Here is a 15,905-nt window from a genome sequence, read left to right on the forward strand (position 1 = left end):
GGCCAGGCATCCCACTCCGAGCACCAAGCACTGTGAGCAGGGACTAGTGATCCTGCTGGGCCCTGTCCAGATCACTGCCCCCCAGAATCTCAGGAAAATCTTGGGAAAAAACAAAATGTTTGCTTTGTCCTGTTGAGTTTTGAATTCATTTTGATCCAAAAAATAGCTAAAATATATTGTTAGGTGAAGCAAACAGCATGCAGAATAGCAGAGCAAGTTAGTTCTTTATATATATTTGTGTGTGTGTGTGTGTGTGTGTCTGTTTATACAGATGTATATGTAGAGTTTAATTATTTGTATTAATATACAAATTATCTCTGGGAGATAAGACCAATGGTGGCTTTAAATCTCATCTTTCTGCTTTTTAGTTTTTTTGTAATTTTTATTTTATAACAAAAAAATTCTTACTATCACATTATCTTTTTTAACAAGTGCTTTTACATTATCGATTCTCATTAAACTATACATGTATGTGTGCATATATTTGTGTGTGCACATATAAAGGAGGTAAATATGTCTTTAAGGGCAGTTTTAACATAGCTCATCCCCAAGAGAATGGCACAGAGAAGGTGCGGGTTTTATGGTGTCTAAACAGAACTCTCCAAGAATCTCCTACTTTGAAATACTTGGCCTTCCCTACTTAGTAACCCCGCTGGAGAAAGTTCTCAATTCTCAGGCTGTACACTTCAGTTATTCCACTACTGCAAAGCGCCTGTTTATGTGGTGATGGAAGAGCAGTCTCCATGGCAACGGATATGACTGAATACCAGAAAGTGTCTAAAATTGGTAAAAGTGATCAGGGTTTCCTCTGAGAAGTAATCCTTTTCCAAGAATTGAACCTCTTTTTCCTCTCCTGTGAGAACAATGGTGTCAGAGCACCTTGCTCAGTCCTGGGACTCAGGCAAAATGAGAACGGGTCAGAGTAAGCGGAAATCGCTGGTTAAAAAAAGACCCAAACCACAAAGGAGCCTCTTCCTATTCAATACTCTAGTTTCTTTTCACTGGAGTAGGAGACTTCTGCTTTGCCACCTTTGGGTCCCTCCTTTTCTGGCTCTCTCCACATGGGACTCTTTCCTTCCTCTCTTTGCCTTTCTGGTTCTTCTCTCTTTGCCTGCTGTGAGCTCTTGGAGGGCAGGGATTGTGTCTTACTCATTCATGACTCCCTGGAGACTGGGAAGGCATAAGTGGACATGTCATCACCATTTCACAATCAACACTTTCAAGTTGCCCTGCATCCCCACTCGCCCTGCATCCTAATGATGTCATTTCCCACAGATTTTCAGTCTGCGAGGTATCTTTGCTGGATGTCTTTTGTTCTATATGTTTTGATGACACTTCCACTACAAATTTCCACAAATTAGCATTTGTTCATTTCCACATTCACCATCCTACTCCTGTTCCTCAGTTCAGACTAGATCACATCTAAGGATGCTGCCAGGTCTCTCTGATCTGGCACCTCCCTCATCTAGGCCACTCTGTACCTGGACACCAGATTCAAGGCTCTGAATTTTGCCACCTAGGTCTTAAACCCACATCTTGATATGCTGAAACCATGGCCTCTTGCTATGCCCACCCCTCCTATGTCCTCCTCCCTGTCCTTCTGCTCTTCTCCATCTAGCCCGGAATTTTTCCTCACCATCCTCTTCTTCTGATAGGCCCCTCTCCCTTCACTTCCATTGCTGCCACTCCCACATGCCCACCATCAGTTACTCACAAATTAAATGTCCTTTCTCCACAGAAGGAATGTTATGTGTTAATTCATCCCTCAAACTCTGATGTTGAAGTCCTTATCCTCAGTACCTGGAAACATGACCTTCTTTATTTGGAAGTTAGATCTTTACAGATGTATTAACTAAGATGAGGTCATACTCAAGTAAGGTGGGTGCAATCCAATCCAACTGCATCCATGTGAAAAGGGAAATGTGGACACAGAGTCGTGCACACAAGGAGAAGACAGCCATCTACAGCCACAGAGAGAGGCCTGAACAGGTCTTCACCTCCCAGCCCTCAGGAGAAATCAGCTCTGCTGATGCCTTGATTTTGGGCTTCTAGCCTTCAGAACTGTGAGACCTTCTGTTGTTCTAGGCCACCCAGATTGTGGTACTTTGTCCCAGTAGCCTCTGTATCAATTACCACAGCCTTAAATTCCCTTTTCATTTAAGAGCTCAGTTTAGCCAACTCTGCCAGAGGTGTTTGGCCACTGCCTTAAACCTGTTCTCTGCTTGTGTCCTAAGCACATTTCTGACTCCCTAACAAGATTCTGATTCCTCAAGGGCAAGCCTTTTCTTTGTGCTTCTTTTTTATCCCTGACAGGGCCTGGTACTTGGCTGACCTGCAGAGCAGGCTGAATTAAGTGGCATTTACCCTAGAGGGTGATTCCTTGCTCTTTGTCAATACATTACAGTTTCTCTAAAGCAACTGAGGTCAGATAAGCAGCCACAGGCTCGAGGAAACCAGAAGGGATGCTGATCAGTAGCAGTTCTATGGGATTCCTGTTGACCTTGGGGAGCACATGGAATCATAGGTCTTAGGCCTGGTAGGTCCAAAGGAGAGAGATTATCTAATCCAATCTCCTTATTTTGCAGTAGAGAACACTGACTTTCTGGGTGTTAAAGGCTGTCATATCCCACAGTCAGAGTTGGTGCATCAGATGGATCCCCTACTTCCCATACCAGTGCTGCCTGCCCCATAGTAGGAGGGTAGCCTGCCAGAGAACTTTCGAAAGGTAGGTCAACATTCATAACTCCAGTAATTTACTAAAGCACCAGTTCAATTAACACAAAAGGAGAGGCAATTAGAACAAAGGGGTGGGGCAGGGGCAGCAGTACGGCTGGGAGCACTACAAAACAGAGCTCTGGAGAAAGTCGGTGCCACTGCACAATCATGACGGTCAGCATGTGTGTATACAGTGCAGTTGATATTCCACCACAGCCAAGGCAGATTCTGGTCACCTATCAGGAGAGGAGGGGCCTGGTTGCAGTGGTGATGGTGGGGTGTTGAGAAGTTGTATGTTTGTGTGCGAATGTGGAGCTCGCTACCACTGTGTCTTGATGCATTGAAATTATTCCTGTGTGCAGCTAATGAGATACCAAGACATCCCCTTTGCTGAAACCCAGACCTTTCCAGAACCAAGTCAAGAAAGACACATGCATCAGAATGCTATTATCCCTGGACGAAGGCATTGAATCCAAACACAAGAGTCCATTAAAGCAAATGATTGAGTAACGTGTAACCATGTAGCCAGCAGCTCTTCAAAAATTATGCCATAAAGAGGTTTTAATGACCTGAGAAAATATTTATGATATTATGTGAGGTGGAAAATACAGGATATAAAAAAAGCATGTCTTCACAAACTCAACCACAGGAAGGGCATGTTCCAAAAGGCGTACAGTTCAGCTGTGAGTTTTGACCTACTTTTATTTCCTCCCCTGTGTGTTCCAAAATTTTATGGTGAGTATGTATCATTTATAGGGCAGGAAGATAATTTTGGTTTTTGGTTTAAAGGCATTGCTCCTGTGTTTATAAGGATAAACAAGTAAAGGTTGTCAGACTCATTGTCTGTGGCTTTGCAATGCTACTGTTCTGCTTTCCAGAAATGTTCTCTCCCAAAAAAGCGGAAATCCCAGCCCAGATGGGTCATCTCATTTACTCACATTCAGAATATTTCTGGAGTTGGTCGAATTCTTCTGCAGTGAGGGTCACCCACCGTTCTTCACTCATCTTCCTGCTGGGTGTGAATACGTGGGGCAGGGACCGAATTGTGTTCACCAGGGTGAATCTGAGGCCCAGTTCAGTGTCTGGCTCATTGCAGACACACCATGGACAGGCCCTTCAGGAGACTTCTGGAGGACTCAAGTGTCTACAGCAGTAGTGGCCACCTTCCAGCTGGTGAGAGAAGACCTCAGGCACGTCCCATCCTTCTAAGTGCAGCCAAGGCAAATTTGGAAATCCTTGCCTCCCTGAGTAGTAGAAAAGACATCATGAATGAGAGTCATCTAATGTATTTCATCTAATACATGTCATCTAATGTGTATATATATATTTAAAAAATCCCCAAATGTTCTTTGCTGAGAGATCTAAAGGAGTTGGAGGTTTTCAAGGTGCAGGTCTCCCTTCAGTGGAGTGTGATGAGAGCAGAGAGAAGAGACCAGGATAACCCCAGACACCTGTCTGTCTCAAGTGGGGATAAGAGGCCTGTGTGAATAGGCGACCATATTCTTAAACTCTGAGAAATTTTAAGTGTCTCACATGAGAGGAGGCCTTATGGCCCCCTAAGGACATCCCCAAGTCATGAAAATGCCGCAGGCTGTTGTTGGGTGTCTCCTGAGTGAAGGTAGCCATGTGAGTGACCAGAAAGGTAAGCCATCTTTTCCTTCACTGATTTTGAATTCCATCATCAGATCTGTTTACCTTCCTCTGATGAGTCACTCTGGAAATTCAAATATCCCAAGTCTGCTAACATCCTGGAGACTGAAGCTGTTCTCTTTCCTTCCAGAACCATGAAAGAGTGATAGAGAGAAAGGCCCAGTGTGGAGGTGTGTGAGGGAGGGAAAGGGATAGATTTAGACACACAGACTTAGCATCTTTTCCTTTGAGCAAGTTTAGTGGGTTGTGAAATAAATGTTGTGTACCAGGACCAGCAGTTAAAAGCATGAAATGGAACAGGGTAGACTGGAGTGAAATGAAATGGAGCTGAATATAAGAGGGTATCTCTTTTCAGTTATTACATACATATGTATACTGATGCTAATATGAAATTTATTTATTATTCTAGTGTAAAGTTTAAAATAATGTTGGGAGGGCACAAAACTACTAGGAGAAGAAATAAAGACCAAGCGAAACACAACCTCTGATATTACCAAAACAAAGCTGGTTTCAATGAAACAGGATCCAGAGTGGAGACAAGCTTCAAGGCAAATCCAGGGAAGAGAAATGATGAAGGGACTGGAGGAAACTGCCCAGGAAAGAGGCCAATTTGGACAGTTTTCTGGAGGCGTGTGTAGACTTAGTTGGTGTGGACCGAGAGCGCTGAACTAGAGCTGAGGGAAAGTGCTGGAGGGATTCTGGCCTTGTAAGGAAGACCTTCCACCCACCAGAGCTTTCCAACAATAGGTGGAATGCGTGGCAAGAGAGTGGGGTGTTTACATCCCTGGGAGCATCCAAGTTTCGGTTTCTTTATTTAAAACAAAAAAACCAAAACTCACTTCTTGGATTCTGCTAAGTGAAATAAGCCAGAAGGAGAAAGATAAATGCCGGATGGTGTCATTTATATGTGGAATAGAGAGAAGCCAAACAAAAGGTGGACAAAGGCAAAATTTTAAACCAAGCCTTAAAAGTTGACTATAGAACGGAGGCATTCAGAGGGGAGTGGGCTGGGGGAGAGACGAGAACAGGGTGGGGAGAAAGTACAGAGGGCTGTGGTGGAGGACTATGGTGCTTTGGTGGTGGGCGCACTGTGGTCAGTACACCTGAAGGGGGAAGCCCTATATTTCCAAAATACTCACAAAGATGTAAACCAATGGTACTTCAATATTTAATATATTAACCAACCGGACCTGCTCTTTGTACTGCTCTGGCCAAGGCACACACTGGTGGTCTAATAGTCCAACCCAGCAGGCACCTTTCTGGCCTTCCTTGCTTCATTTGCTCTTCTGAAGCCTTTGTCATGGCAGAAAACATCTGCCTTGAAACTATCTTACCTTCTGAGTGTTCCTCCTCTGTCTCCTTCCGCTTCTGCTTCTGCCATTGTTAAATACCAGTGATCTCAAAATGCTATACTCAGCCCTCTCCTCTTTCAAGACTCTTTCCCTGAGGAATCTCATCCACTTCCTCAGCTTCAACAACACCCAGGCCTGCTGTTCCAGCCCCGCACTCTTTGCAGTCCTCATCTGAAAATTCACCTGTCTAACATGACCCCTGTATTAGCACCCTCCTACACCCCAACCTGTCCATCCCGTGTGTTCCAGTCTAGCTGTGTGAGAGGAGTCAACACCCAGGCCAGAGACCTGAGGCTCAGTCTGAGTTCCTCTCTTTCTTCTCCTGCCCGTCCACGCACCAATCACCACTGCGTCCCTCCCCTCCACCACACCAGCAAGTTCAATCACTGGAACCTCATCACCACTTCCAGGTCTCTGACCCCTGCCTCCTGTTGGTATCCTGCTTGGGGCTTGCTTCTCCTTCCCTAGGTCTGCTCTCTAAATTGCCAACCAGATCACATCTCTCCTAGTAATAAAAAATTCTTCAGTGGTTTCTATTGCCTGTAGAATGAGCTGTAATCTTCTTTTCACGATTCACAAAGCTCTTTATGATCTGGCCTCTGATTATCAATTCAGTTCAAAAGCGAGGGTGACCTTTAGAAACATTTTCTATCAGGGAATTCATTATTACAACTAGTGTTACAACTGTTGCTGATACCCTTTAACGGACACTTATGACACACTGCGCTATATGCTTTATGTATATTGTGTAATTTCATAGTTGTAAAACAACCATGTAAATCAAGAATTGTCTTCCCTATTTTTAGATGAAGAAAATGATGCCAGGTGTTCAGTAACTATAGTGAGGAGTAAGAATGAACCACCGAGAATTTTAAGAATGCCTCTCTGGTCTTATCCAGTCTATATACTTTTCAAAGCAAGAGCTCTTGAAAACTCAGACATGATAGAACACTGCTGGGCGGGCTTGAAATGATATGGCAGGGGAGTCAGATTCTGGTTCTGCATCTTATTAGATAATTAATGTTAGACATACTTTTCTTGAGACTTGTTTTTTTTTTATTTCAAAAATGGAGATACTAACAAAAGAATCTGTTAGTGTTTAGACTAACTTAATATATGCAAAACACAAACCCAATCCCTATAAGACCCTACCAAGCAAAATCCCTATCACACAGGGGCACTCAGAAAATATCCTCTTTTTACAAATACAACACAAAGCAGCATGGCTTAAACAATTAGCTGACAATCAGTTGGGTGAAAACTCTATGTTGTGCCATGAGCTTCTGCACTTGATCTTAACCTGTCTCAGGCTGTTGTAATTTTATGATTACTCATCAAAATTTTATCCACTAGTTTTAACACCCACTGATGATTTCTGCCTGGATTAATTATTCAATTAATTACTAATTAATTTTCAATTAATTATTTATTAATTTCTGACTCCTATATTTATTATTTGGGATTCCTTCTGTAGGTATTATTTGGGATTTTACTGTAAGAAAGAATTTTCCCTTATCCTTTATTTATATCAGTTTATTTATACTATAAATATTACACAAAGAAATATTGCAAATATATATGAAAGTATATAAATAAATATAACTTCATATTAAATATTTATGCTATAAATTTATTTATATTCATACATTTTTGTTTTTTACTATTATCATTTGCTTTGATTCTCAAATTGTCCCAGATTTGGCCAGTGAAAGCTCATTCAAGGTGGTTCCTTGTTCTAAAGAATATCCCCATCATTTTGGGGGCACATCTTTCTTTTCTGGTACTTCAGAATGTTATAAACTTACGCAGTCAGTGTTAGTTCTGCAATCAATCATTTTTCCAAAGTGCCCTGATTCCTTTAGTGGACAGTGGTGTCTGAAACTAGGTATAGGGATAGACTAAGTGTGCTAATTGCTACTTAGGTGTCGGGGTGTCATTATTTCTAAGTTCTTTTTTAAAAATTTTTTAAAAGATTTATTTATTTATGCACACAAGTACTGGGGTACGGGCCAGAGGTGTGGAGGGTGAGAGGATTCACCAGAGACAGAATGGGGAACAGAACAGGCAGATTGACTAAAATACACTGCTGAGGGGAGCAGTGGGCGAGTCAGGAGAGGTCTCCTATTCCATGTGGGTAGCTCCCTGGCCAGGGATCGAACTCGTGCTGCAGTGGCTGCAGATAGCTTCATAGGTTATGTCTTAACACCTTACACCACCAGGGAGGCCCCTGTTTCTAAGTTCTATCAGGAACAAAATAAGGAAATATATGCATATACACACATCTCAACTCTATCTATCTATTTATCTACCTACCTACCTACCTACCTACCTACCTACCTACCTACCTACCTACCTATTATGTATCATCTATCCATCCCTCCATGTTAAAAACTCCAAGTTCATAATCCTGCCTCCAATTGTAGTCCATCATTGTAGTGTAAATTGTAGACTTCTTCTTGTTCCACATTTTATTTTTTTTTTTTTTTTTTAATAGAGGCATGCTTTATTTATTTATTTATTTGTTTGTTTGTACAAGCACTGGGTACAGTCAGAAGCGCGGGAGGGTGAGAGAATTCACCAGAGCCAGAGCGGGGAGCAGAGCAGGCAGAAGGACCGAAGTACACTGCTGAGGGGAGCAGCGGGCGGCAGGAGAGGTCTGCGCGCCATGTGGGACCCTCCTCCAGTGGCCGGGGAGCAGCCGGGGATCGAACCGGCACCGCAGAGGCCGCGGGCAGCTTCGCAACCCAGCGCTCAACTGCTGCGCCACCGGGGAGGCCCTTGTTCCACATTTTAAAACTCCTTCAACAAGCTTTATTTCCATTATCTATAAAATACTTATTTGCCCAATCCTAAAATATGCAGAAAGTTGTTTCAGAATTGCTAGTCATATTTCTGTGAGTTCCAAGATTTGTTTATGGTTCTTTTGTTTTCAACCCAACAACATAGCTTCAAAATACTGTGTTCAAAAGTGATTTAGATTAGTTCTTTCCTGTTTGTGTCTGTTTGCATTTCACGTTAGGGTTTTTAATTTTTTTCCATTCCCACTGATTTTTTAAAAAGATTTGTTTATGCATACAAGAACAGGAGTACAGGCCAGAGATGTGGGGGCTTAGAGGACCCACCAGAGACAGAGTGGGGAGCAGAACAGGCAAATGGAACAAAAACACTGCTGAGGGGAGCAGCAGGCGAGACAGGAGAGGTCTGCCACACCATGTGGGTATCTCCCTGACTGGCCAGGGATGGAACGGGCTGCAGACAGCTTCATAGCACTGCGCTCAAGCCCCTGCGCCACCGGCGAGGCCCCTCATTGATTTTTCTAAAGGAAGTTCCAAGGGTACATTTGGAGCAGCCTTGCTCCCCCCATTGCTTTCACTCTATTCCCACCGTCTCTTCCATCTAATTCCCACTCATCTCTTAGAGTTTCTAATTTGTTTTTCCAGTGTTTAATTTTTCTTTCTTTCTTATATAAAAAGTAGTTCATTATGTATCATCATTTGTACATTTTTTTTTTACTTAAGAATATATCCCTCCATATCTGTTCATAAGACCTTCCTCATTTAGAACCAAATTTTACTCCAATACTCACCTAATTAAACCTTTTAAGGGCCTCTCCAGAATAAAATATAGTCTTTTTCCAGTTGCAGAAGATTCTTTTGCCAATTCCAGAAACTCCTTTGTACAGCTCACCTCCCATCCTCACCCCAATTACCTACTGCCCCATGTTCCACGTGCCAGCTAAAGTGACTTGATAGACCACACCCAGCATCTAGAAAATTGCCTGCACACAGTAGGATCTCATAAACTTTAATTACTGGACTGACATGAACATACCATGCATTTAATTTACCTAGAGTGTCCTTTATTCCTGCCTTCCCATAACTAACCACAACTCAATGTCTTGTTCCAGCTTAAAAGATGAATTATTTTCTGTAGTTTTTTTTTTTTTTTTTTTTGACTCTTTGAACAAACTTAGTTGTTCTCCCAAATGTGTTCCCATAGAACTTTACATTTCTCTATTGTGGCAGCTGTCGTATGTGGGATTCAGACACCCAAACAGATATGTACAGGGAACTATGGGACCAGCTAATGTACCTGAAGCAAAAATGGGATCCGGGGTAAGGGTGGAGAAAGCTTCCTGATTGAGTTGATGGCCCCCGCCTCCAAGAAAGGGCAGCAAGGTAAAGATGTATATGTTACAAAAGTTCAGTATTATCATTGTTGTCCTGTTGTAGCTCAGTGTTTGGCTTCCTAGTGGAAGGAGCAACACCATTCTTTATTTCCATCAAGAAAGGTATGGTCTTAGAAAGAAAAAGAAAAATGCCGGATGGTGTCACTATAGCAGGAATCTAGAAAACCTAAATAAGGAACCAGGAAAAAGAATAGCTATAAGAAAGAAAAAATCAAAATCAGCAAACAACTATGAACCAGAGACACACTATGGAGGGAAGGGCAGGAAAAGGAGGGATGGGGTCAAAATAAGGGGGTTGCAATTGTATGGAGAACATAAAAATAATTTTTTTTTAAAAGAATGGTATGGTCTTGAAATGCTGCCTGATGGTCACTGTTAACTGCCCTCCCACATGGGGACCCTCTGGTCTTCTGCCCTTTGATAGAAGTGACAACTAGCCCTGGAGAGTGCTTGCTCCATTTAGTACCGCTCAGTAATTCCCTTTCAGCATTCCTGCCCACCTGCTCCCAATGGGAAGGATCCAACAGTATGAACAATCTTCTTATCACCGCCCGGAACATCTTTCTTGAGAGAAAAATGTGGCAGGATTTTCTAAATAAAACTCAGATTGGATATTGTCAGACTAGGATGGGAGAAGAGCATTTGATGCCAGTGTAGACATGCCCCTCTGAGCACTGGCTACAGCTCCCCGGGCCTTGGTCTATAAAAAGAGGGCATGGGAATATTGGTTTCAAATGCATTTTCTAGCCCTGCAATTTCATATACTGGATAAAACTCTACTTGTTCTGTACAGATGTCAGCATGGAAATCACAAGTCAGAAAGAAGATGGCAAATTCAATGGGTATTGAATTGTACCAAGGTCTCGCTATTCATTCGAATGAATCAGCAACAGCCAATTATCTAGGAACAAACACCGACTCATCTCCTTTTGCTCTCATAAAAACATTAATTCATGAATATGGTATCAGATTGGGGGAGCTTATTTATATGCCTCCTATGAGTTATAACAAATCCATAATGAATATATTTTTACAAGGAAAGAATGAGTAAAAACCAAAATGTAACCGCTCTCTCTTCCCAGAATTAAGACAAGTCATATCTTAATACCTGCACCATCTCTGGGTTTCTGCACTTGCCAATCCCTCTTTACCTCTGTCACTCATGCAGCCTTCGGAGCTCAGCTCAAGTATCACTTACTCTAAGAGGCACCCTTGAATTGCCCAGATTGGGCTTGGCACATCTTCCCTGCTCTCCAATAGCACTTGGACATTTCTCCATTACAGCACTGAACACACTGCAGTGAACTTGCCAACTTTTTCCCGTGAGACTCTGAGCTCCTTCAGGGTGGAAACAGCATCCTGCCCACTTCATAGCTCTGGCTACTACAAGATTTTTTTTCCTTTTTTTTTTAAGATGTATTTATTTATGCATATAAGCCAGAGGTGTGGGGGGGGTGGGTGAGTGAGAGGATTCATCAGAGACAGAGTAGAGGAACAGAACAGGTGGACTAACTGAAATACACTGCTGAGGGGAGCCACGGGCAAGTCAAGAGAGGTCTACTGTCCATGTGGGTATCTCCCTGGCCGGGGATTGAACTCATGCTGCAGAGGCTGGGGTAGCGTCACAGGCTGCATCTTAACCCTTGCGCCACCAGGAGGCCCTACTACAAGATTTCTAAAGGTTAACTGACTCCTGAAGAAATGGTTCTTAACCGTTTTTTGACAAGAGACCATTTTCATGATGCAAAAGATCCTACCACATTTCTTTGGATTTCCCAGTAGAAAGAGAACTGGTTGATAATAAGGAATTGGAGGGGAGCAAATGACACAGTTGGTGGCAAATTGTTAATAATTTATGAGTCACTTATTTTGTCATAAAAACATATGAATTGGTGCACATGTTTTAATATTAAAATAACCTATAAATGTATAAACTATAATCTATAAATTTATAATAGTCACTCTATTATGATTAACCTGATAATAGGACTCAGTTACTTAAATTGCCTGAACTCATCAATGAACTATCACAATTGTGGGAGTCTGTTACATTGGTGGTCCTCCCCAAACCATGTCTCCTGATATTCATGTTCTTTTTAGTTCCTTTTTCTTGAATCTGGACCATCCCTGTGACTGCCTTTATCAAGAGAATACAATAGAAGTGCTGCTGCACCAGCCCCAAGCCCAAAGATTCCCTGGCAGCTTCCACTTTTGTGTTCTTGGGAGCATAGAATTACCCTGTGCTGGAGAGTTGACAAAGAGACCACACGGACAGAGGGAGGCTTGACATTACACAGAGAAAGACTGAACAGCTCAGTTGAAGATGAGAACTAAAATCGCTCTGTGAGATCCCAATCAAGCCATTCCAGCCAGCACTCAGTCTATGATGCCATTCTAGCTGTGATGCCAGACATGGAAAACAAGTATATATTTTGGGTTTCACAGCCTTAGGAGACATCAAGTGGATAAGCTATTTTGTCTGAGCCCCACCTGGACTCCTGGTACACAGACTCATATATAATAAAATGATTGCTGAGCCACTATGTTTTGAGGTAGCTAGTTGTGCAGTCTTAAAAAACCAGAACTATATGAGCAACTTTTGGGTTCAGGTAACACTTGTATCTATTTAGTAGCAATAAACACATGATTCATGCTTGAACTATCACTTGTTCATGTCTTAGTATCTACAAATTGGAAAATTTTAAGTTAAAAGTATTTTTGATGCAAATATGTATTACTGTATGCTATTAGGTTAACCAAACATTCTCTCCAAACTAATATGATAATGATGAAGTTAAATGACTATAATTTCTAATTAAAAAGCAAAATAGCAGTAGCTGAACACCACAACTAACTCAAAAGAGTCTGACATTGCAATCACTTTCCCCCTGGTCACAGTATTCTAATGATCTGGCTGAAGAAGGAGCAGTAGTTGCTGAGCATTTAGAGGCAGCCTGATTTGACAGATAACCAAATTATGGTCCTTGGGGTGACTTAGTAAGGTGTTAATTTGAATTTATGAACAGAAAATATGAGTAATCTCCAATAACTCATTTAGTAAATTACCAGCATATAGTCTTTCTACAAACATAAAAATAAAAGTCTTGGACTGTGTGCTACTTCTAAGAAAGCAGAGAGAACTTTGCATCCCATCAATGGGCTCGGAGTGAGCATGAGAATCCCTCCTTGGGGGAGGTGTGAAAATGTCATGCTGAACACAGCTGCCTGAGTGTGTGTGTTGGGGGGTGGGGCCCAGTAGAGGCAGGCATGATCCCAGGAGAAGATGAGACTTGCACCTTGAGGGGCTGTTGTAGGCAGTACCAGGCTGGGGAGTATTGAGAGCCTAGGGGTTTCATAGCTGAGTGAGGGTTATTCATTCATTTATTGATTTGCTTATTCAACAAAGCATTATAATAACAAGCACTAGCAGCCACCTCTATTTTATAGGCTACAGCACATCTTTACTCACTTCATCTGTAACAGTCACCAAACCCTGTAAGGAAGGTATTTTATCTAAAAACAGGCCCAGAGTGTCTCTCCCACAATCACCACCAGTAAGAAACAGACTGGCATTTAAACCCAAGTCTGTTTAGTTCCAAAGTCCAGGTTTTTTCCTTTCAGCATATAAGTATTGAAGAAGTATTGTGTACCTAGGTGCCAGACCCAAGTGCCAAAATCACCAATAAGCCAACTATGGGGACCCAAACCCTCATCTTCAAATCAGAAGGTAAATTAAAAACCGGACATGCTCCTGGAAAGCCAATATTATTTGAGGAAAAACATGTTTACATTATATTGAATGAGTACACAGAATGGAATAGAATGCAAAATGTGTAGGAAGCCTGGAGGTAAAACAGGAAAGCTCTTAATATCCTTGCTTTGCCGTAAGGCCACCTCTGCTTGTTCTGGAAACCTGGGAACTTGCTTCTAGGGGCACTACAGTAGATATGCTAAGAAGTGGAACTGAAGTAACAACAGCTACGTCTGATTCCGAACCCCAGAGCCAACTGGCTGATGAGGGAGGATTCGTGCGTGAAAATGACTTCCTTTGTGGAATTACTCCCCAGGGAAAATGTCTTTCCCAAATCATATCCACTGTCAGGGGGTCTTTTGCCCAAAGTACCAAACACAAATCTAGCTTTGAAATTAGTGAGACCAAAATTCAAATCTTGTTTCTACCACTTACAATGATGTGATATTACACAAGTTGTTGTTCAGGTCTAAAAGAGAATAATAATGATAGTACTACATGTTTCACAGGGTTGTTATAAGAATTATTTATATAATGTTTATGGGAGTCATAGCAAGTAAAACTTCTTATCAAAAATTCTTGAAGTGTGGTCCTCACATCAGCAATACTGGCACAGCCTGGAAACATGTTAGAAAAGCAAATTCTTGAAACCTACTCCAGACCAAAAAAATTAACAGTGGCCCAGTCATTGTGTTTAAAGATCCCCGGAGCTTCTGATGCATACTGGTATTTTGTAATCACTGCTTTACACTAGTTTTAGAGGCAGGACTAAGAAGAGACTCCCTGGAGCTATGTTTTCTCCTAAGGGGCCTGAAGCAGACAGATTCGGGATTTCTCAAGTCAGTTCCACTTTCCTGAGTAGTAAAAATATTACAAGGCAGTTAGGGCCCCATGATTGTATCCTACTTCTCATCCTACCTAGCTCGTAAAAATATGATATATAATCCCTGCAGAATTACATGGTTTATAATACCTTCCTTTTTTTACAATTTGGATCCACTTTTCATTCCCCTGGTGAGACATTTTGTGCCAAATATATAATCAAGTGGAGGCACAGAACAGATAATAAGAGTTTCCTACCATAACGTGAAGGATCAAAACAAACAAAATAAACCTGAGAGAGTGAGAGAGTGACAGCTCTATTTCCCCTGTAGCTCATTGCTATATTAGAAACGGAACTGTCAGGAAAGAAAACCTGCAAAGCATGGAGATGGAGCTCAGGCAAGTTTAGAAAAAGAGAATATTATAAAAGAGAATACTGTGGTGATAGTGGTGTGCTGTGTGTTTGTGTATGTGTTTCAACAAAGTCATGATGACACTTCACCAAAGAGACAACATTCAAGTTTGCAACAGTGTGTGAAACCATATTCATCTTGAAATGTTTCCATGGATGAGGAAGGACTTGTGGTGAGCTGGCCATGAGAGCTCTCCACCTCACGTCTTCTCCCTCCCATCCTTTCTCTGCCAATCTCTGATCTTCTAATTCTCCTTTCTTTCCCTCCCCACCTTCCGGTGTCCCATAGCAAAATAAACAATAGTTTACTATTTTTTCAAGAATCTACTACCTGTTAGATATTAACACAATCTTCAATAAAATCTTTCAAGGTAAGTATGAGTATGTAACCATACCTAGGGTCAAGCTCCTTGCAGGTGACTCAACTATCATTCAAACCCATGTCCGCCTGAATGCAAAGCCTATACCTCCCCCAGCATCTTTGCTGCATTCCAGACCTAAGAAGGTTATAAATACTATCTTTAGATAGTAAACTGCCTGAAGGTTGATTTTCTGGCTCATTCTAGGATTAAGATTTAGTTTCTAGAAGGTGCTAGGTAGTCAGGTGCCTCTTCCTCTACCAACTCCATAGAACCAAAAATGTAGTAATGGAGAATTTACCAAATAATGATTCAACACCAAGGACAACAGCACCCATGGATGCTTACAACTCATTCTGTCTCCATATATTACGCTCCTGGATGGCCACCTCCACTCCAGAGGTGTCTAGGTTCCAGTTTAAAAAGCACTTCATTGATAATAATTAACTTTCACAATATGCCAGACAGTCCTGAATCACCTGGTCAATTCCTCATAACAACGCAATGAGGTAGATACAAGTATTATGTCCATTTTAAAGATGAGGAAACAAAAACACAGAGGGTTGAGTAACTTGTCCTAGGTCATGTGGCTACTAACTAAGGGATCCAGGATTCAAAGCCAGATGATCTGACTCTGGAGGCTGCTCTTCGTCAT

General features: G+C 41.9%; 1 protein-coding gene across 4 annotated transcripts in view; it reads right to left on the reverse strand.

Annotated features, from left to right (window-relative positions):
* Positions 1-15,905, reverse strand: part of DGKG (diacylglycerol kinase gamma) — a 203,708-nt gene that overhangs the window by 167,247 nt on the left and 20,556 nt on the right. For all 4 annotated transcript variants that reach the window (XR_008553826.1, XM_037525245.2, XM_054700424.1 and 1 more), the window contains exon 2: positions 3,654-3,959. Coding sequence is in view for 3 of the 4 variants with exons in the window: in XM_037525245.2 (XP_037381142.1) it covers positions 3,654-3,720 (67 nt within the window). In the remaining variant the exon portion in view is untranslated. The remainder of the gene's footprint in view (positions 1-3,653; positions 3,960-15,905) is intronic.

This window comes from Talpa occidentalis, unplaced genomic scaffold (assembly GCF_014898055.3).
Source record: "Talpa occidentalis isolate TD23 unplaced genomic scaffold, MPIMG_talOcc4v2.1 talOcc4.4, whole genome shotgun sequence".
NCBI classification, from domain to species: Eukaryota; Metazoa; Chordata; class Mammalia; order Eulipotyphla; family Talpidae; genus Talpa; species Talpa occidentalis.